The sequence below is a fragment of the Sinocyclocheilus grahami genome, unplaced genomic scaffold (genome assembly GCF_001515645.1).
Source record: "Sinocyclocheilus grahami isolate Dianchi unplaced genomic scaffold, SAMN03320097.WGS_v1.1 scaffold4.1, whole genome shotgun sequence".
Taxonomy (NCBI): Eukaryota; Metazoa; Chordata; class Actinopteri; order Cypriniformes; family Cyprinidae; genus Sinocyclocheilus; species Sinocyclocheilus grahami.
In genome coordinates, this window is record NW_015505183.1 from 3,704,487 (window position 1) to 3,727,243 (window position 22,757).

The 22,757-nt window shown below is 38.8% G+C and overlaps 4 protein-coding genes across 5 annotated transcripts in view; 2 read left to right on the forward strand and 2 right to left on the reverse strand.

Moving 5' to 3' along the window:
* Positions 1–1,018: 1,018 nt before the first annotated feature.
* On the reverse strand, positions 1,019–6,724 carry LOC107583239 (CAAX prenyl protease 1 homolog). The gene is made up of 10 exons (XM_016269385.1): positions 6,307–6,724; positions 5,945–6,091; positions 5,503–5,589; positions 4,466–4,582; positions 4,207–4,359; positions 3,977–4,118; positions 3,690–3,868; positions 3,485–3,589; positions 3,044–3,187; positions 1,019–2,444 (listed from the first exon to the last, which is right to left on the reverse strand). Exons 1-10 carry the CDS (start codon positions 6,412–6,414, stop codon positions 2,220–2,222), a joined length of 1,407 nt encoding a protein of 468 aa, XP_016124871.1. The 5' UTR covers positions 6,415–6,724; the 3' UTR covers positions 1,019–2,219.
* Positions 6,725–7,257: 533 nt separating this feature from the next.
* Positions 7,258–8,266, forward strand: LOC107583256 (dynein light chain Tctex-type 1-like). Of its 2 annotated transcripts, none has more exons than XM_016269409.1 (5): positions 7,258–7,370; positions 7,493–7,531; positions 7,691–7,808; positions 7,907–7,984; positions 8,109–8,266. In XM_016269409.1, the coding sequence occupies exons 1-5, from the start codon at positions 7,344–7,346 to the stop codon at positions 8,177–8,179; spliced, it is 333 nt and encodes a 110-aa protein (XP_016124895.1). In that variant the 5' UTR covers positions 7,258–7,343; the 3' UTR covers positions 8,180–8,266. The 2 variants fall into 2 exon arrangements, with proteins under 2 accessions (XP_016124895.1, XP_016124902.1); XM_016269416.1 differs by having other exon boundaries at positions 7,907–8,004; positions 8,109–8,180.
* Positions 8,267–8,364: 98 nt separating this feature from the next.
* Positions 8,365–20,679, reverse strand: LOC107583247 (zinc finger protein Rlf-like). Its single transcript, XM_016269396.1, has 8 exons — positions 20,391–20,679; positions 15,475–15,629; positions 15,232–15,313; positions 14,639–14,774; positions 14,203–14,405; positions 13,965–14,101; positions 13,649–13,790; positions 8,365–13,556 (listed from the first exon to the last, which is right to left on the reverse strand). The coding sequence occupies exons 1-8, from the start codon at positions 20,583–20,585 to the stop codon at positions 8,610–8,612; spliced, it is 5,997 nt and encodes a 1,998-aa protein (XP_016124882.1). The 5' UTR covers positions 20,586–20,679; the 3' UTR covers positions 8,365–8,609.
* A 1,432-nt stretch (positions 20,680–22,111) lies between these two features.
* The window catches only part of LOC107583266 (aftiphilin-like), an 11,964-nt gene continuing 11,318 nt past the window's right edge, over positions 22,112–22,757 (forward strand). The window contains exon 1 of the mRNA XM_016269429.1: positions 22,112–22,306. The gene's annotated coding sequence lies outside the window, so the exon portion shown is untranslated. The remainder of the gene's footprint in view (positions 22,307–22,757) is intronic.

Sequence of the window (22,757 nt, forward strand, 5' to 3'; positions counted from 1 at the left end):
ATACGCACTTATTTTAACTAACGGATTTCATACATCCCTACAATTCAATTACATGTTTTGAGGACACAGGTAGTTTATTATTTAGAGTACCTGAGCATGGACTGGAACTCTTATCTGGTTTTTACGGAGCCACGAGTGTTACGATCACTACAGGCCTGTGACTTCCAGCAAGACGACATGCGTTTAGCCACTAAAAGTATACAACCGCAAACAAGAATATCACATTGTTCTATGCATCTATATAACTTCGCAACCATGTACAGTTGCAATCAAAATGTTTCAACCATTTTGACCTGCAAGACATTCTGCTGCCGTGAACAAAAATTTATGAAAATAATTCAACCAAGGCATCAGTGAACTTTATTAATACCATTTGAGTAATTTGGAGTAAAGAATAAGGCTCTAAGTAAAGACTCTAAACACCCACGTTATCACGTACAAAAAACATTACATTTTGAATAGAATATTTTATTCTTACAATAACCTACAATAAACAGTGCCCAAAATGCTTACAACCTCCTGACACCTCTTTACTGGAATCTTGGCCCATTCATTGCTTAAAAAAAGCTTCAAAATCAAAGAAATGTCTCTACTGCGGTCTTCAAATCCCACCAAATATGAGATTTAAATCTGAAGATTGAACAGCAACTCAAAACATTCTATGAACGATTGACATCATCACTTTTAATATGCCACTATATTGTTATAGATGGAAAAAAAAACCACTGGATCATCAGAAAAGCTTAGATTTGTAAAATATTAGCCTCAGGGGTTTAATAATTGTTATTGCAGCTGTTTGTATCCGTCTATGCAAATTAACAGAGCAAATATATATTTGTTGAAAATACTACAAACAAAATGTAAATCAAAACTTAATTTTTGCAATGTAAATGTACAAATGTTTTTCTCCTCGATCTTTTTGTACCCCTAAAGGATGTGAACACAGCAATTAAAGAGCCTGCAAATTAAAAAAAAAGAAAAAGTTAAATGGAAGCATTAAACAAGCATACACCAAAGCTGTTGTGATCGGTTTTATTCATAGTGATGCAAAAGTTCATCTTTCCAGTCCAAACATTCCAGATGTCACAAGACATATTCCTTGTGGAACAAATGTGAAAATACAGCCATATAACTCTCTCTAAGAATTGGTTATGGTTTAGGGCTTGTTTTCAACAGGTGGGCATTCCATGGACTCATGTTCAACACTTTGACAAGATTGCATGCCAAATTTAACATTCTTAATGTGAAAACTCACAAGAATCCTCATAAATGCAGAATGCACCAGCAGAAATCTGATATTATCAAGGGTTTAAATTCTCTGAGGAAATGGGGGGGAAATGTGACCCCATAATGTTTCTATACATATTCTCATAGCAACATCTTGCACACTCAGGCACAGATAGAAAATTAACTAAATAAAACAACATTTCTAACCACTCATTAAATATTTTTAAAGTCAACCTTGCCCTTGCATGTTGCTCATATTTCACAAAAATTTATATATTTACACAAACATCCAAACCCATTTAATTGGTAAAACAAAGAACAAAATTATTTCAAAAGGTTGAAAGAACTAAAATTGGAATCAACATTTTAATTGGCCTAACTGAGCCATACAAGTTCAGAATACCAGTCTCATTGGGTAGTACACAACATCTGTGATCTGATCAATTTCATTTAATCTGACTACACTGCAGACAACCGTCATTCCGGTTTCAACAGACAGACATTATTTAAAATACACCAGCTGCGACTCAGTATTAAATGTAAGAATCTTTTGCTTTCATACGTTGCTGAGAGCCCCTCTGAGATGTTTTAACCTCCTCTCTCTCACGGCTCAAGTGGATGACACTAAATTAAAGTTGAAATACATGGATCTAAAGAACAGGAGGGGGCAATTCACAGTTAAAATGTATAAACGAATTAAAACAATCAAAATCATATGAAGAACAGCTGCAAAAGGCATACTGAAAGCACAGACTAAAAAAAAAAAAAAAAAAACTTGTACACGGAGTTGTCTGAAGCCATCTAAAAACATTTTAGACTTCTTTCCAGGGCGATAAACAAATGGCAAAAGTCAAACTCTTAAGAAGAGGAATGGAAATAAAAGAGGGGGAAGGAGAGAGAAATAGGCATCAATATCAGAGGGTCAATAGAGGCCAGCGGAGACCCTTTCTCGGAGGAGCGAGTGGTGAATGTGGCGCCCCCTTGCAAAGCCGTCAGTCTTGCTTGGGTCCAGTGAGGGCTCTGAGCCGCTCTAGCAGGGGAGGATGGGAGTAATGCCACATAGAAAAGAGCCAGTCTGCTACAGGGAAGCCTAGGTTGTCCTTATTGAGCTTGATGAGAGCAGAGTACAGCTCAGACGATCGGCCCATACTGCGCGCGAATGCATCTGCCTGAAACTCAAACCTTCGGCTCAACACCGTCAAACAGAACGACAGCAACTGAAGTGGGAAAAAGGTGAATTGGATCAGATAAATCTGAATACCCAGAAAATGGTTGTATTTAGATTTCTGCAAATGTATTGCCATATCTGCTTCCCAGGCTCTATTAAATGGCAAATTGAACAAATAATACAATAAGTACAAATATTTTATCAAATTAAACTGGGGGGGGGGACTAATTTTTATATATACAACTTTTTTTAATTATTGTTTAAAATGCACTTGTGAGAAATACTGTGAAAATATTTTTTTTCTGGGTCCATCTTATAAAATAAGTTCTAAAAATCGTTGTCTCATAACAATAAAAATCGGGCAGGCCAAAAACACATTTTACAGAAAAGTTAGTGCTACGGTATTGGCATTTTGGTGGCTCTTTGTCTTTTAATAAATGCTAATTCCCTAGAGTCAGTCTAGTATGGCTATAGGACACCTTGTATACACAACTTGATTACCCAGAAAATGACCATGTCTTTCACAAATGTACTGTAATGTCCTACATATATTTCTAAGCAAAAATATTTACACAGAATGTGCATGGTTGGCAAACAAATCCCCATGTATTTTTCAGAGAGAAAGAAGGAGAGAAATGCAAGTGTTACCTCATTGTAAGGTGAGAAGATAAACTGAAAGATGATCATTAGCCCGATAAGAGTTGGTTGGGTGTCATGAAAACCAAATGCCATGAAGAGCTCTTTTCGTCCAATCAGGACAGCAAAAAGGAAAAAGCACAGGAAGGAGTTCATCTGTAAAGAAACAGGGAGTCATTAACATCCTCAAATTATGATCCTCTGTTCATACGCTCTTAAAATTGTTTGCTTATGGTGTCTTATGTTTTCATCAGCTACTGTTCAACCTAATAAGATTCTACTTTCACAACTGGGTTAAACAACATTGCAGAAATGTGCAGTGACAAAAACAACTGATAGGAAGGGGAGAAAAATAGGAAGAAATAGGAAGGAAAAAAATACCAAATGTAACTTTAGGAATCTATAACACTGGAGTTGAAGCTGTAAAGCACAGCCACACAGCAAGCAACTCACCTGGCTAATGACAATGTTCTTGACTGTATGGCCTAGTTTCCAATGTCCCAGTTCATGTCCAAGAACTGCCAGAACCTCAGAGTTACTGCAGCCCTGTTTCTTGTTCTGAATACAGACAAAAATGTAAAAAAAAAAAAAACTTAAAAAAAACAACCATAATTGCCTTTAATCTAATTTGTTACTGATCTGGCTCTGACCCTCTGACCTTTGGTTTGGTCTTGCTCTCATTGCCCGCCGCTTCGTTCTCCTCTCCCGTTCCTGGCTCTTTCTCTCCGGGTGTATTTAAAGGGGAGTAATCCTCCAAAAGCGTGTCAAATAGCACAATGCGCTTGTTTTTGAAGAAACCATAGAAGTAGGCATTACTGTGGGAAGATCTCTTTGAACCTAGAAAATAAAGCACACATATATTAGGGGAAGGGAGATTATATTCATGTACGATTAGAGTTCTATAGAAAGTAATAAAAAGGCAAAGATGATTACGGCTTGCTGTACCTTCCACTACATAGATCTTGGTGAGGGGGAAGCAGATGGACTTTGCCATGCTCTCAATCTCACTCTTCAGCTCTCCATCTGGCAGTGGAGTGAATTTATCAAACAGTGGGGCGATGTAGTCTGCGTAGATAGTCACCAGAATCTGTAGAGCAAAATGGGAGGGGACAGATCAAATGCACTTTTTCTTTTTCTCATAGACAACACATTCATCAAAAGCCAGGAAAACTGACCAATGAGACGATGAGTGTGAAGAGCCAGGCATAGATGAAGAAGTAATCACCACCGATCTTGATGATGTAGAGGAGCAATGATGTCACTGGCAACAAAATACACTGAGTCACAGCAAACTTCTTGAGAGCGTCTTTCAGGAAGAAACCCACTGTCTATAAAGAAGGGACAGAAGAGACATTTCAGTATATTTTATTTAGTTAGCTTTATTCCTGCTATGACAGAGAGATAGATATGACTCATGAGCAAGACTTTATCTACCTGCTGGTTGAATCCATGCTTCTCCTCAATAACAAATGTGTTGTAGAGGCTCCAGGGAAGGCCAGTAAAAGCACTGAAAAGAGTTGCCAACATCAGGAACACCAAAGATTGTGAGATCTGAAAGAAAGAAGACAATTTTAAATAATGCAGTGCCTTTTGGATGTGTTCAGAATAGCATAGTAGTACACAATTCCTTTTAATTATGTAGTATATAGTATGCACAGTGAACAATTTCTTTTTTATTTTTTACTAATAATTAGTTTGGACTGCCAAAAGCAAGACATTTTCACATTAAATATCCTTAAAAATGAAAACAACCAACTTTTCAAGATGTTAACAGGACACCATTAACAAGCTCCATGATGAGGTCATGTGATAACAGGACAATATCTACTGCTTCCAAACACACATTACACAACTTTTATGGAGATTTCTGCAGTCTGGAGAAGCCATCTACCGAAAATCAGATTTTGGCCAGACAGAAAACTGTATTGTACGATGGGCACAAACTTTTTTTTAGTTCCAAACTATGATTCCATCCAGTTGGAGAATATCATACATGTTTGATATTTTGAGCCAGTTTTAAATTAGAACACATATTGTTTATTTTTTTGCTATGCATCTGCTAGCAACATGTCACATGTTTCTGCAGGAGTCTGTTGTGTTCAGAACAACTTAAAAGTCTGGTAGTGTGTGACTCTCAGTTGTTTAATGTGTGTGATGCCCAGATTTTTCTGTCACCATTTACAAAATCGAAAAGCATATCATGCCTAATATCTTAAAATTTGTTCACAAATCTGTGTAGTGTATTCCAGCCTTCAGTTTCACAGAGTCTAATTCAGCTGAAGTTCACCATATAAACATGAGTAAAAGCATACTGACATTTGAGAACAAAAGGATCAAAGATCAAAATCAGGATCAATTTTGCTGGCCAAAATTCACACATAAATGAGAACAAATTCTACAAATAGTGTCAAAAAAAAAAAAAAAAACTATTTTCCACAACAACAAAAAAAGGTTCCAGAGAATATACCTACCTCGTACTCTGGACCAAAACCAAAACGAGCTGTGAGAATCCCTGACACTTTCCAGAGGAATGGGATTCCTCCCAGGAGCAAAATCAGCTAGAAAACAGAAATAATTTAAACATGCTCAAAGAGAAAGACCCAAATGCAAGTGGGAAAAAAAAGAATCTTGAATGAAGTTCATTAAAAAGGAAAAAGAAAAGAGTTGCAGGCTTAATTAGAATGAAACCATAAGGTGCATTTTTTCCCTCCCAGAGGACTCATGAGAAACTTGCAACTGAAACCTACAGATGTTACGTTATCTGCCTTATACTTGGTTAGAAAACAATAACTATCAATCAAAATAAAAAAGAGAGAAATTATCAATTAAAAAATACATAATTAAATAAACAAATCACGTTACTATTTACAAGGCTGTTTTAATTTAAAACTTTGAAACTGAAATGAAGCTCACCGTGCCCTCTGCCTCAGAGTAGAGTCCAGACCAGAAGCCAAAGTTGCTCTTGTCCAACTGATAGAGACGAGACTTTTCAAAGGTCTCTGAATCCATTATCTTGCCCAGCTCAGTGGGCACATGCATTGTAGTCCTGTAGATCTTCCTCTGTGAAAGGCAAAACGTGTGTTGGTTTATACAGGGTCCAGAGTAGTTCATCATTTCAGTACATCACAATGCATTTGCACAAAGCTCTAAGATGAGATTAATTTGGATTTGAACAAAGTCTACAAATTAGAATAGAACATCATAAAGGCATAAAGTGTCTGCCTTTTAATGTTTTCAGAAAACACAACCAAGATAAGCAATAAGCATATACTCACCTGTCTACATGCGAGGTAGGCCTCCCAAGTATACACCGTCCATGAGAAAACCAGGACAGCGTAAAAGATTTTGTCTTCAACTGGTGATGCGAGAATTTCCTGCAGCATTATTACGGCTTGGCAGTTAATTACCGTTATTTGTTGGACCCTTTAATAAGCTCCGGGATTTCCAGTAATTCCGCTGTCTGATAGTCATTCAAGACAACAGATAATCGTCGTACTTATTGCGACCCAATACGAGACTTGAAACTTACAAGAATGTGTATGTGTTAAGTCCATATATTGAAAAACTACATGCAGGGAGCACAAACAACGATAACTCATGCTCTTATCACTTCCTTTCCCATTCATGGGAAATAGGGTGTAACTAGAAACTGTGTTCGATCGGACACAACAGCACAACGAAACGGGTTCCTGTTTTAATTATACAAACAGATACAGATTAATCAAACATTATGTTTGGATAAAATATTCCACTACAGTAAAATTGATACGGACAAAATTCAGGGCTAAATACACCAAATAAATAATTAAGTTATCATAAAAATTACATTAGACACTTTCGTAATATAAACGTACGAGAGACGTGTTTCTTTAACTATGGGCACCTTTATGCACATGGGTTTCATACAGTCTGGTTTACAGTCATACGAACAAACTTTTTTATTTTTCAATATCTTAAAATGAGACGCGATAGTTAAAGAAAAAACTAAAAGGTAAATATAACCTATAAATAGAATATTTTATTGTGATTCGTTATAAAAAGCACAATACCTTAGTTTATGCAACTTGTTTTGAGTACAAGCTTACATCAAGGAGAGAGCTGACGAAAGGGAAAAGGTCAGGTGAAAATAAAGGTAAAAGGCAACTCTTCATGTAGATAAAAAAAATGTATTTCCCGACTATATTTTTTACATACTGGACAAAAACAGGCAAAACAATGAAGACCAGCGAGTCTGTGGCCGTGATTACTATCCAGGGAGTGACCCTGGTCTGTCTCCATAGAAGCTACAAAACACTCTGGATAAAGTCGAGCAATGGACGAGGATCAGTCTGCTGAGGAGGTAATTGACACAAAAAATATAATAATAACTAGGTAGTGGAGTTGTGAGTTCTACTTCTAAATGCATGTAGTAGAAATACTCCTTTTTTCATTCATACTGCAATCTTATATTTTTATTCACAGAGTACATTTGTCGTGGACGAGATTACCACAGTAATCAAAGTAAGAATCTACTACATGACCTTACTGTGTAGATATGAAGTCAATCTTCAACTATCAATTCAGTTACTTCGTATGAGTAAAAACTTACAATATAATAATAATAATAATATAATATACTTTGCAATAATCACTAGTATTATGGGGGTCTTTTGACAACAGACTGTTAAAAAGCACCATTGGAAACAGCTCTTACCGACAATCAAACAGCGGATGTCAAGCATTGTAGAGTCAAGTCTAAGACAGCTAACTAAATTAGGAAAGCCTTTCAAGTACATGGGTATGATAACAGGCCATTTAAACTACAATAATACAAATGTAAAGGTATGGTACCTGTAATGTTCCCCCAAATTCATTCTCTTCTGTTTGTTCATCAAGTGACATGTATCATACTACAAAAAAATGGGGCAGGTTTGCAGACTGCCAGCTCGTGTTTCTGGGACAACAGTACAGATGGTAAGACATTGGAAGACTGGGTAAGTATTTCAGATTTGCTTTTCTTACTTTGAAGCAAAAAGGCCCAAATCCAAGCATAATCGAGAATTTGCTTTAAATGACATTGACTTTTGTTTTCCCACAGGGAGTTGCACGGTACGATGGGAGAATAAAACCATATACTGCATAGTTAGTGTTTTTGGGCTTGCCATTTGAGGATGAATATTAACATGTAGGCCGGTCTCCTGTTCAAAGATTACCAAACATTTTTGTAAGACTCATAAGCAACCAATGATGTCCCGGTTTAATTTGTAACTTGAATAAATTTATTTGCAATTCTAATTCTGCATATGTTTTCTTAGTGTTTATAAAACCAATTCAATGTAACGTGGATCCTTTGGAGTCATTTACAGTGATTGGTCAGATGTGTATACAAAACAGTTAACAGAATATGCATTTTCAAAGTCATTTGTTGTTCTTTTTTATTTGACCATATTTACAGATATAAACATTCACAACTTACTCAAGGTACCTAACCCTGGCAGCAAAGAATCAAAACTGTATCAATGATATAAAAAATACTATGAAAGTCTCTCAAATAAAAAAGTGGGCAACAGTTTTAACTGCCTTGGCGCCCAACAGAAGCTTATGCTTTAGTTTCAGAGGGTAAGAGATCGAGAATGGAGGCAAAGGACTTTGACCTCTCTAGAACCACCACAGGCTTCAAGAACTGAAGTTGTTTTATAGCTTGGTCCCCACAGCCCCCTAAAGCTCTCTCCAAAATCAGATGGAGATTCTGGATAGAGGTACACTCTCCTTTAGAGATCAAGTGCCTCAGAGGGGATGAGCGAAACTTGCGGCTTCGAGAGATTGGGGCTCCTCTCTGAGTATTCTCCTTAACAGAGCAGTTCCGTCTGAAACAATCGCGGCGGCGAGGTGGATCAGGTTTGAGACAAGGATTAGTAACCACTGCAGTCCACTGCTTTTCAAATTTGATCTCCTCCTCTTTCTCTTTAATGAACTTCAAGAATGATGATTCAAAGCCCATAGGTTTGTAATTTCCAATGTCAATAGCTTGTGGGGCTAGACTGTGCGTTATAGGGTCCTTTGGGATGGGTGAAAGAGGGACTGGAGGTGGTGGTTCAGAGAGTTCATTCTTCCGTCTGAGGGGCTGCCGAGTTGGGGTGGGAACTGATATGGAAACAGTAGAAGGAATGTTAATAGATTTACTGTCTTTACCAGAGGGTTCAAATGAACTTTCATCAACAGCTATTCTGAGGGTAGAGGGTGGAGAGAGGTCAAGCGGTGGAGGGCGTATAAGGGGAGGTGCTGTTAACTCCGACTCCGACCTGTCTTTGTGCCTTGGACTCTCCTCAGAAACAGGCTCTTCAGGGTGCCCACTTGACTTTGGGGAGCCATAGAGCAAATCCTCAGCAGCAATAAGCAAACTTCTGTCGGGGAGTGGCTCCCCTGAAAACTCGATCACTTCCTGCCCCTTTGATTCAGTTTTGATCGAATGGAGGCTCATTGGCAGTGGTGGCCCACCTGGGGTCGCAGGCTCGGACTGATACTCCATTTTGAGGACGCCATTTGGAATTCTGGTTAAATCCGGTATAGCAGACATGGCAGATTTCTTTTGTATTATCTCCTCTAACTTTTCAGCAGTGTAACATAATTTGTCCTTATTGTCAGTCAACTGTTTGTGTTGAAATTTGTGAACCCTAATATAATGTCGATTCAAACTATACATGCTCATGACTACGGAGTCACAATTCTGTACCATGCAAGGGAATGCCACAGGAAGGCAGCGGTCCTGACACATCTGCAAAGCCTCCTCATGTGTTCGGAAGACAATCAGGTCAAATCCTTTTTTTAGTTTGATTTTTGGTGTCTTAGGTACTTCGTCCAGTTCCTCCTCTGCAGTTTCTTCAATTGACTCAAAGTTCTCATCAGACTGAGAAATTTCCTGATCTTTGAGGCAGCATCTCAAAGGTTGCTTGAGAGGCAACTTTTGGGAATCTTTCGACGACTGGGAAGAAGGTGAGATGATTAACTTCGTTTGGCATCCACTGTTTGACTCATCTTTTTTAGGTGTACTCTGGAGACGCACCACAAGGGAATCAGAAGGATCACAGTGCCTATAGAAAACATGCTTTTTATAGCTTGATTTCAACTCATTTGCAGATGTAGCAGCTTGAATAAGAGGAGTCTGGTTCTGGTGAAACTGACTTGTGTGACGCAAGAGGCTGCTGTTGAGATGGTAGGATTCATTGCAGTTAGCATAGGTACATTTGAACCTTGGTATGGGCTCCTCTGATGAAGCCGTCTGTCTTTTTGTAATGTTCTTAGACTTGTGGAGCATTTTTGATGTAATTTTCTTTTTGTTAAAGTTGTGCTCTCTACGGTAGTGTTTAGTAAGACTAGACAAGTTGTTAAACTGCTTATCGCATCCTTTGTGCTCACATGGGAAGCACAACTGTGAGCGGTTATAGTGATGCACCAACTGAAGGTGGCCAACAAGGGCATTCTGATTATTGAAGGCAGCATTGCAGTTTTTATGAACGCAGTGAAAGGGTTTATTGTATTTAGTGAGGATGTAGCTCAGATTCCCTTTTGCAACCAAGCGGCGACTTCCCCTAACATCAACATTTGAGTGGTTTACATCAGCATCCGTTTCAGAAGGGACTTGGCTTTTCTCTTCGGCTTTAGCTTGTCCATTTTTCCTATTAAGTTTGCTCTTCCATAACCGATTATCTTGTTTTTGGCATTTCTGTTGCCACAGGTGTTTTTCTTGTCTTTGGGTTTTAACATCATCCATCTTCAAAGACTTCTTCCTGTTCCTCACCTTAGATGATGACACCACGGATGCTTTATCAACTAGCCTCCTTTTAAAAAAGCAGCTCATCTGCTCAACAACAGCTTTATTTATGTGATGCATTTGTATATAGTGGATCCTCAATCCTTTTTTGTTTCTGTAGCTCTTGAAGCAAAGATGACACTTGAAAGGCTTGAATGTTTGAGACTGAAACACCTCCATCTCTTTCACCTCTTTCTCAGAGTAAGCATGAATCTTAATGTAGTGCTGCATTAAAGCACGACTAGTAACACTCTGGTAGCGGCAACATTTAGCTTCACAGGTGTAAGGTTTTGTTGTGGCCTGCACAAGGAACTCGCTATGTGGTTGATTGTCCTCCAAGACAGAATTCTCAGTGCCGTCAGGCTTGAATGTTCGAGACTGAAACACCTCCATCTGTTCAACCTTCTCCTCAGAGTAACCATGAATTTTAATGTAGTGCTGCATTAAAGCACAACTAGTAATGCTCTGGTAGTGGCAGCTTTTGGCTTCGCAGGTGTAAGGCTTGGTTGAGAGCTCGCTTTGAAGTTGCTCCTTCTCAGAGTCTTTAATGCTGTCACGTGTCTGTGGCGATTCCGGCTTGCTTGGCAGCTTCTTTGAATCACTATTTGATACTTGAGTTCTCACCTCATTTATGTTGTTCGCTGCTTTGGTAGGTGACCTTGCTTTCAAGGTGGGTGTACAAGTGCTCTGTGAATTACGCATAGCATATCTGGTGCTGGGAGTATCAAGGCTTAGTTGATTCAATCCAAGCATGATCTCAGTTAGTGCTACACCAAGTTCCACGTTTGAAAGTGTTGCGTCACAATCTATGGACTCGGGAGCCGGTGAGGGAGTCTTTTCGTGATTAGATTCCTCTATAGATGACCTTCTTACAGTGTTATCCTGACCACTTTTTTGCAATTCTTTGGCTTGAGTCTTAGAATGCTTTGCTTGTACTTTCTTCTTGCATAATTGATCCTCCTCAATTAATTCGTCTGGATGAGCAATTCTCAAGTGCTTCTGAAGTTCTCTTGTGGTAGTAAATGTCCTTCCACAACTTTTTAAGCCACACGTAAATTTTCTACCATCAAAGCAGACAGCAACACATGTCAACGAGACCTTAGATTCACTGTTGGCCAAGAGCTGTGAAGAACTTGAACCTTTTGTGATGCCATTCTCTACTTCGACTTTTGACCCAGAGCTTTCCATAACTGGGAGCAAGAGTTTTCTTTTAGTTTTTCTCTGTGTCTCAAAGTCTTTCTCTGTAAAGGTGATGCCATGGGTTGCCAAGTGCTGAAGAAATTCTTTGCGAGAGTAGAAAAAGTTCTTGCACCCTGGGCTGGTGCAAGTGTAAGCAGCATCGCGGAAGTGCTGCGCCTCATGGTGGTAGAGCTGCCCAAGGTCACAATAGGAGAAACTGCAGCCTTTCAGCTCACAGCCATAGGACAAACGGAACCCATGACTATGCTTATGTGATATAAGTTCATTGGTGGTGTCAAAACGGGCACCACAACCTATGACCACACACATGTAAGGATGATCTCCATAATGGACCCAGCGGTGCTGGCGATGGTGATAGGCAGTCATGAAGGTCTTCCGGCAGAAAGTGCACTTCTCCCGATGGTCTTTCATTTCCAAATAATGTTTCAGGCTGGGATCTTCACTATCATGTTCATTTTTGATGTGCACACCCAAATATTTGAAAAGTTTAAAATTCCTTGAGCAGTTACTGGCTGGACACTGGTAAACATCACGATTCTGTAACTTATAGTGTGTTTTAATGTAGTCAAATGTAATATAGTCAATTTCTACTTCCTTATCAGGCACACTGGCAGCTTTCTCTAATATATGTTCTAATACAACAGGGTCATGGGTGGACTGATAGTACATGGCAAGAGAAGGGTCCAAAGGAATTTGACCAGGCTCTAACTCATCAAAACTATCCTCCTTGAAATATTGTTTTGGGTCCACCTTCTTCTTCACTTTTTTCTTTTTCCAGTGCCCCTCTGCAGGAATCTGAATGTGTTTTTTGCAGTGTGGCTCAAACTCCTTTTTACTTTTAAACTTTTGTAGACACACAGGGCATGTCCACACATCATCTTCCATGTGTTTTCTGGCATGCTGACAGATTCGTGTCTCAACCACTTCTTTCTGGCATATCTGACAGACAAATGTATTCTTCTCATGCTTGTCAGATCTCTTAGAGACATCTTCCGAGTCTTTTTGCCCCTTTTCGTTTTCTGTTCTTTCCACTGTCTGCTCTTGCTCAGTGCTGCTAAATACATTAATCTCAGAATCACCTTCTTCCTCCTTCACAGCCTCTTCATTCAAAACTCCTCCAACATTACACAGCTCCTCAGGTACTGCTTCATCCTCTACTTCTTCCTCAGGTTCCAGTCCCAGTAACTGAATGCAGGAGCGCTTCAATGTCTTCCAGTCCCAGAATTCAGGGTCAAAGGGCCAATGTGCTTTCAGAGAAAGTAGCAGCTCGCAACGCAGGGAATTTGGGATAATGGCATTTTCCTCGTCATATTTTTGATCAGGACGTGTGTAGAGCCCCTCAAGTACATCAAAGGCTTCCTGAACAGGACATAAGAGGAATTCTGTGAGCTGACAAGCCCGTATAACCTCCAGATCATCAGGGAGGAGCCAGGCAACAGCTTTGCAGACCATTGTTTTAGAGTCTACATCTTGATTTGGAAGCCGAAGAGCCTTCACGCACAATTCAACTGAAACTGCTAGGCCAAGCTGCATTGCCTGACAAAATACAATAGACAAAAAGTCAGGAACAGCTTAGCATACATTAAAAGAAATAACCACATAACAAGGGAGGAAACGGGTCTATTCACCTCTGTCTGAATTACACGAATGAGGAAAAGGAGATGGTAGATAGTCCTGGCAATGGCTCCAAACTGGAGGCACCGTTCAATAAATGATTCAAGGGACACATCAATTCTCCTCTGCAGTTTGCTCCAAAGGAGGGTTAACTCCCTGACAAACACCACAGGGAAGAAGAAACTTCATTAGAGATGGCGTTCGCATGGAAATCTAGATCTCATTTACACATGGTATTAGCATTATCTCCAGTGATCCATTCACAAGTGAACAAAGCTAAATACAAGTATAAAGAAAGTCCAGTGTATTTTGATTATAACAGGTCCTCACCAGGAACAGTCCAAGTTGTCCTGCTGTAGCTGCTGTGTAAAATATGTGGTGCACAGAATGAAGGCTGTGCTCTCTTCCCCCTCAGCATCCATGTTGCAAATAATGTCCAGGACATCTTTTGCATCTATTCTAGAAATCTTATAGAGCAAGGGAGATATAGTAAAATAATTTAGTGTATTAACAAAAACATATCATGTGTGATTATAAGTCAATCATTAAAGAAAACTGGGAACTTTACCTCTAAAATTGCTTCCTCACTAGGCAGCAGCTGGCACAGTTGGGAGACAAACGTTTGGCGAAAAGTAGACTGGTTAGGCAGGAGGCTACAGTTAGCACAGGCTTTGTTGAGGATCAGCGCTTTCTCTACCTCCCCTACTTTCTCCAGGTGTTTGATCCGCATTTCCATGAAACCTTCTCCCTCCAAAGCAAGATAGGCATTCACTGTTCCAGAGGAAGACAATGATAAGTAAACAGCTGACTGTGTCTAACAGCAGATAGGTCTGACTTTAGATATCACATAAATTTTATATTAAAATAAAATGTCAGCCTGTCCACATAGTTGATTAAACCAACAACAAAAGGTTAAATCACTCTCTATATGAAAGCAGTGACATGCTGAGTTTGTTTACACTTATTGTGGGCATAATGAGCAATATTAATGTGCTGTTACTCACCTTCATCTGGGTCTGTTGACTGGCCGGTAAGAAGTGCGACCAGGACAGGATTATTCCAAGCTCCACCTTCACCTGTGATGTTTAGCAGGGCATGCAAATCTGTACTGCCATATTGCAGCATGGCCTCATGGGCCGCCTGTACAAAAAGTCAAACCACACCATGAAAAGAAAAAGCAAAAAATTATTAAATATAAATCTACATACTGCTTCCAGCTAGTGTCCACCAAACAGACACTGATGCTACTAGTTTTACTTGTTTCAGTATTTGATGATTGTAACTTGAATTTCACATTGGGAATCGCTATTTCCCTCTTTCTGTTTCTATAGCATGTCCCTCTTTCTGTTTAATACACCAAGAGTACAAGCCTGTCTAATGTCCTCCAACACCAGTACAAACTGTCTATCATCTGCGACAATAGGGGGCCTGGCAATTATGGTTTGACCTCTAAAAAAGATTCCCCTAATCTCCACAATTAGAATGTCTATCTTTTAGGATCCAGAAAATTTCGTTTTACCTCTTTTGTTCAGTAAAAATGTAACTTTTGATCTATAAATTCATCTTGGCACAATAAAACCAAATAATCTGATCTTACCTGAACTGAACCATGGAACTGCAGCCATGCTTCCAAAGGGATTTCATTTTGAGGCACTGATAACAACAATTCAAGGCAACTCCTGCAGATGATCACATTTAGAAAAAATTTAAATAAAAAATTCATTCTGGACAGAATTTTAACTGGTTCTAAATGTTTGTGAATATAATTAAATATTGGCAGACAAATTATGTATATAAATTTTATACCTTTATATATTAGCATCCTAAAAATAGCACTTACAATGCAAGTCTTTTGAGCACAAGGGCAACATTTGGGGAGTCGCCTGTGAGATGTGGCCTGGCAGCAGCAAAACAGTTGATTGACAGACAGTAGACCTCCAAAAGAGGCAATCCGTGTTCCACTGAATTCCTGCTTCCAGCATAATGCATTAGAGCCTACAAGAATAAGTGAAATGAACAAGATCATAAAAAAATCATTAAGCTATTTTAACACCACACAGATATGATCTCCTGTGCTTTTATTTGAGTCAAGTGCAATGTACTGCTCTTCAGAGGTCTGACATGTATTAAAATACACTAACAACAAAAAAAGGGTGTATACCCTAACCATTTTACAAATTCTGTGCAGATGAACACTACCGTTCAAAAGTTTAGGGTCAGTATGATTTTCTTTTTTTGGAAAAAAAAAAATAAAGCTTTTATTCAAAAGGACGCATTTAATTTTTCAAATGTAAAAGTTAAAAAAAAAAAGTTACAAAAGATTAACACAAGATGTTACAAAACTTTCTATTCATCATAGAACAGTGAAAATGTATCAGAGTTTCCACAAAAATATTAAGCAGAACAACTGTTTACAATATTGATAAGAAATTCTTAACCACCAAATCAGAATATTAGAATGATTTCTGAAGGATCATGTGACTCTGAAGACTGGAGTTCAGCTTTGCCATCACAGGACGAAAGTTACATTTTTACAGTTATTTTAAATTGTATTAATATTCACAACATTATTGTTTTACTGCATTTTGATCAAATAAATGCAGCTTTGGTGAGCATAAGAGACTTTGTTCAAAAACATTTAAAAAATCTTCCCAACCCTAAACTTCTGAGCGGTAGTGTATTATGCTCAATAAACAAGACAAAGGTGGATGAGGCCTGACTTCTGCACAGAGTCGGGCTCTAACACGTTAGCATCGAGCGGTGAAGCCAACAAGGAAGTGACTTAATTCGTCAACTGGCCGCTAGAGGCTGGCTGCAAAAGGGAGTCAATCCCATAGACTCCCCATGTTAAAATGCCTAACTTTACAGCAGAAAAAAACATGTTTACAGCCTGGTTCAAAAAATGATTTTGGTCTATATAGATCATTTTGCCCTTCATGACAACTGTGAGGGGGCTGAATTTTTTTATAACTCATCCGTTTAAATTATATTAAGCCTTAAAGTTTCGCATAATTAAGGGAGTCCCCACTTGAGTGACAGGTGGATTGCCGCTGCCGTCACCACCATCGAGCTAGGTGGGCGTGGTTTCAACAACCAGCTCCCGCCTCTTTGCCCATTTTTGATTATCTGGGAGTGACGTGCTGCCAAGATGGCGACGGCCGGCTCCACCCACTTTGAGCTTCAAAAACTATCTTTGGAACTCTATGGGTGACGTCACAGACACACTACGTCCATGTTTTTATACAGTCTATGGTTAGCATGCTGTCTCTACCGCAAACCTACAAGTCCACACAAGGGAGGATGTGAGGAGAAACCCCTGATACATCACTTCCACAGAACTCCATCTGTGCTGAGGCGCACTGATTGGACCTTAGGGATGGAAGCAGATGTAACTACAGCACAAAGCAACTCCAGATAACCTCATATAAACATGCAAACTCCCCGTTCGCAAACCTCAAGCCTCGAGGATGTTAAATCCCAGCTGATATCTTATTATAGCAAAAGAAAGAGGAAATGTCATGCCATATTTAACCTATAAAACTAAGATTAGGAGAGCTTCCTCTGGGTAACTGGGTATAGCCCTGTTAACCAGATTCACCCCAGAGCAGCTGGGTGCTTCCTTCTGAGACTTTCACTATCTTGAGTAAAGAATATTTATTGTCAAGATATAGTCTAAAAAATAAAAGCACAACGTAGGACATTGCAATCTGCAGTTTCACAAGACTGTACTATTGACCTCATTGGGTTCAAACTAATGTACTTGTTAACCATCAGCCTGCATTAAAACAAGCCTTTTCCACAGGTCATATAGTGTATTTTAGCCACAAATCAAAGAGATACCAGTAGCAGTTCGAGGTTTATGGCAAGCAGCAAACTTGTCCCAACTTGTTTTCAACCAAAACATGGCTGTTCTGGTGAAAACTTAGAACTCCTTCCCGCTTCACAAACATCTGTCCATGGGTTAAGATTTCATTCAGAAAGAAGAACCCACGATGCACACATGAAAAGTGAAAACCAGTTTATTAATAACATTTTTAGTAAATGATCAAATATCTTCTAAGGCAGACAGGTAGTGTGTGGCATATGACATCTGTCAGGATTGATATTGGCTGGAGTGGTTGCCACAGCAACATCGATGCTCAGGAAAAAGAGGCAGAGCTGAGGTTTTAAATGTTGTCTGGTAAACCTAAATGGGGCCTTTAGGTTCCCAATGGGATACTGTTGTCCCATTGGAATGTGCTTGTTACGACCAAATTACAAGTGCAGCACCAACACTGAAAGACAAGCATTATGGTGTTATGGAATAGAATTGAGATCGCGATTCGACAGAAGCTGCGATTGTCATGCGTATCTTTCAGTGAAGCACGGTTCTGTGATCAGCAGTAAATCTCCATCCAAAGGCCAGAGGCCGCTCTCACGCTGAAACTCCAAATACGCCTCGCTGAAGAAACCCAGGAAATGGGTTTTATCGCTGCAGCTGAATAAACAGAAGATTCAACTGCTTTCATTGATTCAACGTGACTAATAAACACACAACTACGGCAATATACGGTTTATCTGAGTTATTATAATTTTCATTAAAATAAAGTATATTTATAATGCAATGCCTTTATCACTGCTTAAATACTATGAAATATGTTGCATGACTTATTCGGTGTAAGAAGCTACATCATCTCACAGAAGGATTTATTTCAAACACTCGACTGACGTTATGAAGTGAGTTTGGAGTAAAAATATGTTATTAAATGTGGTATTTTCACATGCTTTCAGATGGAGCAACATTTACTTCACAGAGCCGTAGTTCACTGAGAAGCTATGCTAACAGCTGTCATTATCGCAAACGATTTCTTCGATTTCATTATTGCGCAATAAAATCGTCTGCGATTTGCGTAACTTGTCAATGAACTACGGCTATGAGTAGTAATTAAATTCTGCTCCATCTGAAAGCACGTGATGATGATTTCCTGCTGATTACAGAACCGGCATTACTAACAAAATGTGCATGACAATCACATTCGATTAATTGTGCAGCCCTATTATGGAGACATAAAAATTGTCTTTGTATAATTGACGTCATCACAAATAACAGTTATTAATCTTTAACAATGATGGGATGTACAATGCATAATCATTTTAACAAAGTTACATTGGGGAAAAAATGTCCTTAATAAAAATACAAAATGAAAAGAGGCCCCACACTTAAACTTACTGAAAAAGTTGACATTTCCTTTTAGAATTTATATTGGGATCAGAGACCTGATTGTTTGTGCTAAACAAAGTTAGTTTCAGGAGTCTGAAAGCAGTTCACATTGAATTGTGATATACACGCAAATATTCCAAACTTTCAAGGACCACTTTAAAATGAATCAAACAGAGGCCAGTTCGGTGGTTGTATGGTTTGTTTATAACACAAATTGGAACACAGCGCACTCTCTTGTTTCACTTAAGCATTATATCAAACAATTCTGCAATTTACTATTCTAATATTTTAAAATTTTAAGTAATTTATTCCCGTGATGGCAAATCTGAATTTTCAGCAGCCATTACTGCAGTCTTCAGCGCCACAAGATCCTTCAGAAATCCTTCTAATATGCTGATTTGGCACACAGAAACATTTACCATCAGCGTTGAAAACAGTTGTGCTGCTTACCATTTTTGTGTTTTTCAGGATTCTTTGATAAATCTAAGAATAGAATTTATTTGAAATAGAAATCTTCTGTAACAGTGTAAATGTCTTTACTGTAACTTTTGATCAATTTAATGTGCCTTGCTGAATAAAAGTACTAATTTCTTTCAAAATTAAAAATTATTGCTTACCCCAAATTTTGGAACGATAGAGTAAAAATCTCTTTTGTAGTAAAAAGATGAACATAATAGGGCTAAAATTGGTCTCTAAATATATGTATTATGTGTAGCTGAATTAAACCAATAATGTTTTAGTGGGGCCAAAAATGTTACTGAACACAAACAAGTACTGTTCACTGGCTGTTAACTTTGACAGGAAGTACAATTACTCTAACATTAAAAACAGCCCTAATCATCATCAATACTATATAATAATTATACTCAAGGTGGGCTGGTTCCACAAAAACAACATGGTGTGAATGGAAATTAAACCCAATCATAACTGTAAAATAGATCTGAGTGTGAATGCAAAGAGAACTGGTCTCTTAAAATGGGTCTGAGTTTGGACTCAAGCACGCAAACACTCCCAAGATTGATTAGAAGTGACACGTGACAGAGTGGCATCAAAGTTAGTGGAGACCAAGTACACGCATGAGATAAACGCAACCGAGCCCCACCCCACTAACGCGCTGGACCCCGTACAAGATATACCCGTTTCAATAATGCATGGAAATACCGTTCCAAACAGGCCGTCTGAGCCGAATCACGAATATGTGATTTTACAGACCACAGATACCCAATTTTAAACTCAAGCTTATATCCGCCGCATAAACTGAGGGCAACGGGAAGCCGTGCAACACGCTATACAGTATCAGCTAGCTACCACAACCAGCTTGCTACTTGAAATTGCCAACTTAAATCTTGCAACGTCTCAAAATTTGCTGGTTATCGGGCGTGCATGCCAACACAAATCGCTAGTGATTGTTTTGCGTTTGAATGGCTCACTAAACGGCCCACACGTTGAGATAACATCCACAACTTGCATCTTGGTCAGCTAACGCGAGCCAACACAGCTCTGAAACGTTGCATATAAACAATTCGCATGCATGCTGCGTTTTCGGCGGCGCGTACCTCGCAGAAGTTATTGCAATACTCCGTGGACGATTCTTCAGAAACGTCTTCCTGCCGAAGCGCGGCTTCGAGTTGCTGAAAGGTGGCTTGCATACCCTCCATGGCGAAAAATGTGTCCTCGTCGAGCAGCAGGCTCTGTCGGCCCCTCAAGTCGAGCTCCGCTTCTGCGTTCTCATCCGCCATGTTCACTGGCATCCACGGCGCGTACGCACACGTGCAGTCATGTGACGGTGAAGGGCCTCCTGCTCCAGGTGGGACTGAAGAGAGGGACTCCTTCTGCAACGCTTACTCTCACACAACACGTTGACACCCCCCACCTGTATTTTTGCCCCATAAATACAGGTGGATTACTACAGAAGGAGGTGCTTTTTATTCAAAAGAATGGCTTGAAATAGACTAAATTCCTCAAGCAAATTCTCAAAAATGAGCAATGTAGTGATTTTCTGTGAATTTGTGATTTTAGATGGCTTCTATCTATCTATCGATCTACTAGGCTACTACTGCTACTAGGCTACTACTTATAAAATGGTCATCAAAATGAAAACAGCATGTGCGATTTTGATTTTAGTAAATCCTCTAAAACATAATTTTCTTTTACCCAGAATGAGTGAATTTAGTAGGAGCTAGAAAGTTTGAGGCCAAATGTTTGTTAGTTAATTATAATATATTGAAGTAATAATACATATATTTGTTCTTTTTATTATGATTATATTTTATTATTTATTTATTTATCTTACGAGTAATGTGGTAGAGAAAAGTCTTCTGTGTCTTGCAAAAATAAAAATGATCGGGAGGCAGCGTTCCAGGAGTCAAAATAAGAATTTATTGGACAAAGCAACAAAGCCGAGATGACAGCAGCCCCATCTGAACTGCTTCTATTCAGAACAATTATCAGTCTTTTTTTTCTTATCCGTTGCTGACCAACGATTGTATAACTTAGTTTTTTGTAAGTGTCACCCCTCCCGCTTTCCACTTTTAAATATCACTCCCCTTTCTTTATTCTAATTGTGGAGTTTAGCCAGTTGGTGTATTTTTAAATTCATTCATATACTATGGCTCATTCATTTCATATACTAACCTGACAGCGGTTTAATACAATTTTACTTTCAACATCCCCATCACCTATCTTTTGTTGTGTGGAAATCACCTTAAATCACAGTTACTGTCAAGTAGGCTCTTGTAGACTTTCATAATAACCCAAACTACGTCTAGACTTGTTTATTATACATTAGAGAAAAATATTCCATCAGTAACAGGGTTTACAATTTTGAGCAATATAACTTAAAAAAAAAACGGGTTATACACAAAATGAATATTATATTTCTGGTGATTTATATTTGTTCAAAATGATTTTACAACAATGAGATGCATTTTTGACAGGCAAAAAATAGTCCTACCATTTTAACGGGGGCTATAGGGTATCCCCATGCATTAATGCACATGCATTAACTAGTTAATTTTCATGGTAAGCTCATAATAATAAAATATAAAAACATACTTTCTGTTTTCTTTTTCTTTTTTTAAGTTATGGGACACAACACTTTGGGTTTGAGTCCAGATATTCGCTATGACTTACATATACGATTCTGTATTATTCTTTTATAACAAAGGAATTTTTTTTGTTAGTTTTTTAAACAACAAATTCATTGTTCTGTCGTGTCGGGTTGCATCTGCTCCGTACCGACAGGGGTCAGTAGATCATTGAATGTGATCTGGCAGAGTGATAATAAAGGTCTGGCTCTCCGGTTGCATGTTGTTGGACACGGAACTCCGGATGAGCGTAGAAACTGGCAGTGAGAGCCGGTTTAACTTTACCTAGACAAGACGAGGCGAGACGAGACGAGACGAGACGATACTTGTCCTCTCGCTGAACAGGTTCAGTGGCCGTCATGATCATCCATAGCGGATAAGTGAAGGTAAGTATAAAGTGCTGCATTCGCTGTTGTCACACCACTTAGATCGCAGGACATGAGCGTCTCATAAACAATTCTATGACAACGTCGATGGTATTACTTACTTTATTATTACTCTTGTAGCTTAGTCCTGATAAATGATATTCTGAGGTGGATTAGAAACCACACCGGCTGATGACAGTCTCGTGACATATTGCCAGAACAGATGTGACAGCTCGCGCTAAAACACTTCCTCTAGTCGAGTGCACGTTAAAGGAATATTTTATCTAAAAATGAAAGCTTTGTCATATTTATTTTCACACTCATTGTTTCGAACCTGTATGACTTTCATGGAATACAAAAGCTGAATGTCAAGGCAGAATGTCAGTCTCAGTCCATTCACTGGCATTGTATCAAAAGATGCGATGAACCTAAATAATGTCTGTCAGGTTGTCATTTTTTACCTTTATTGAAT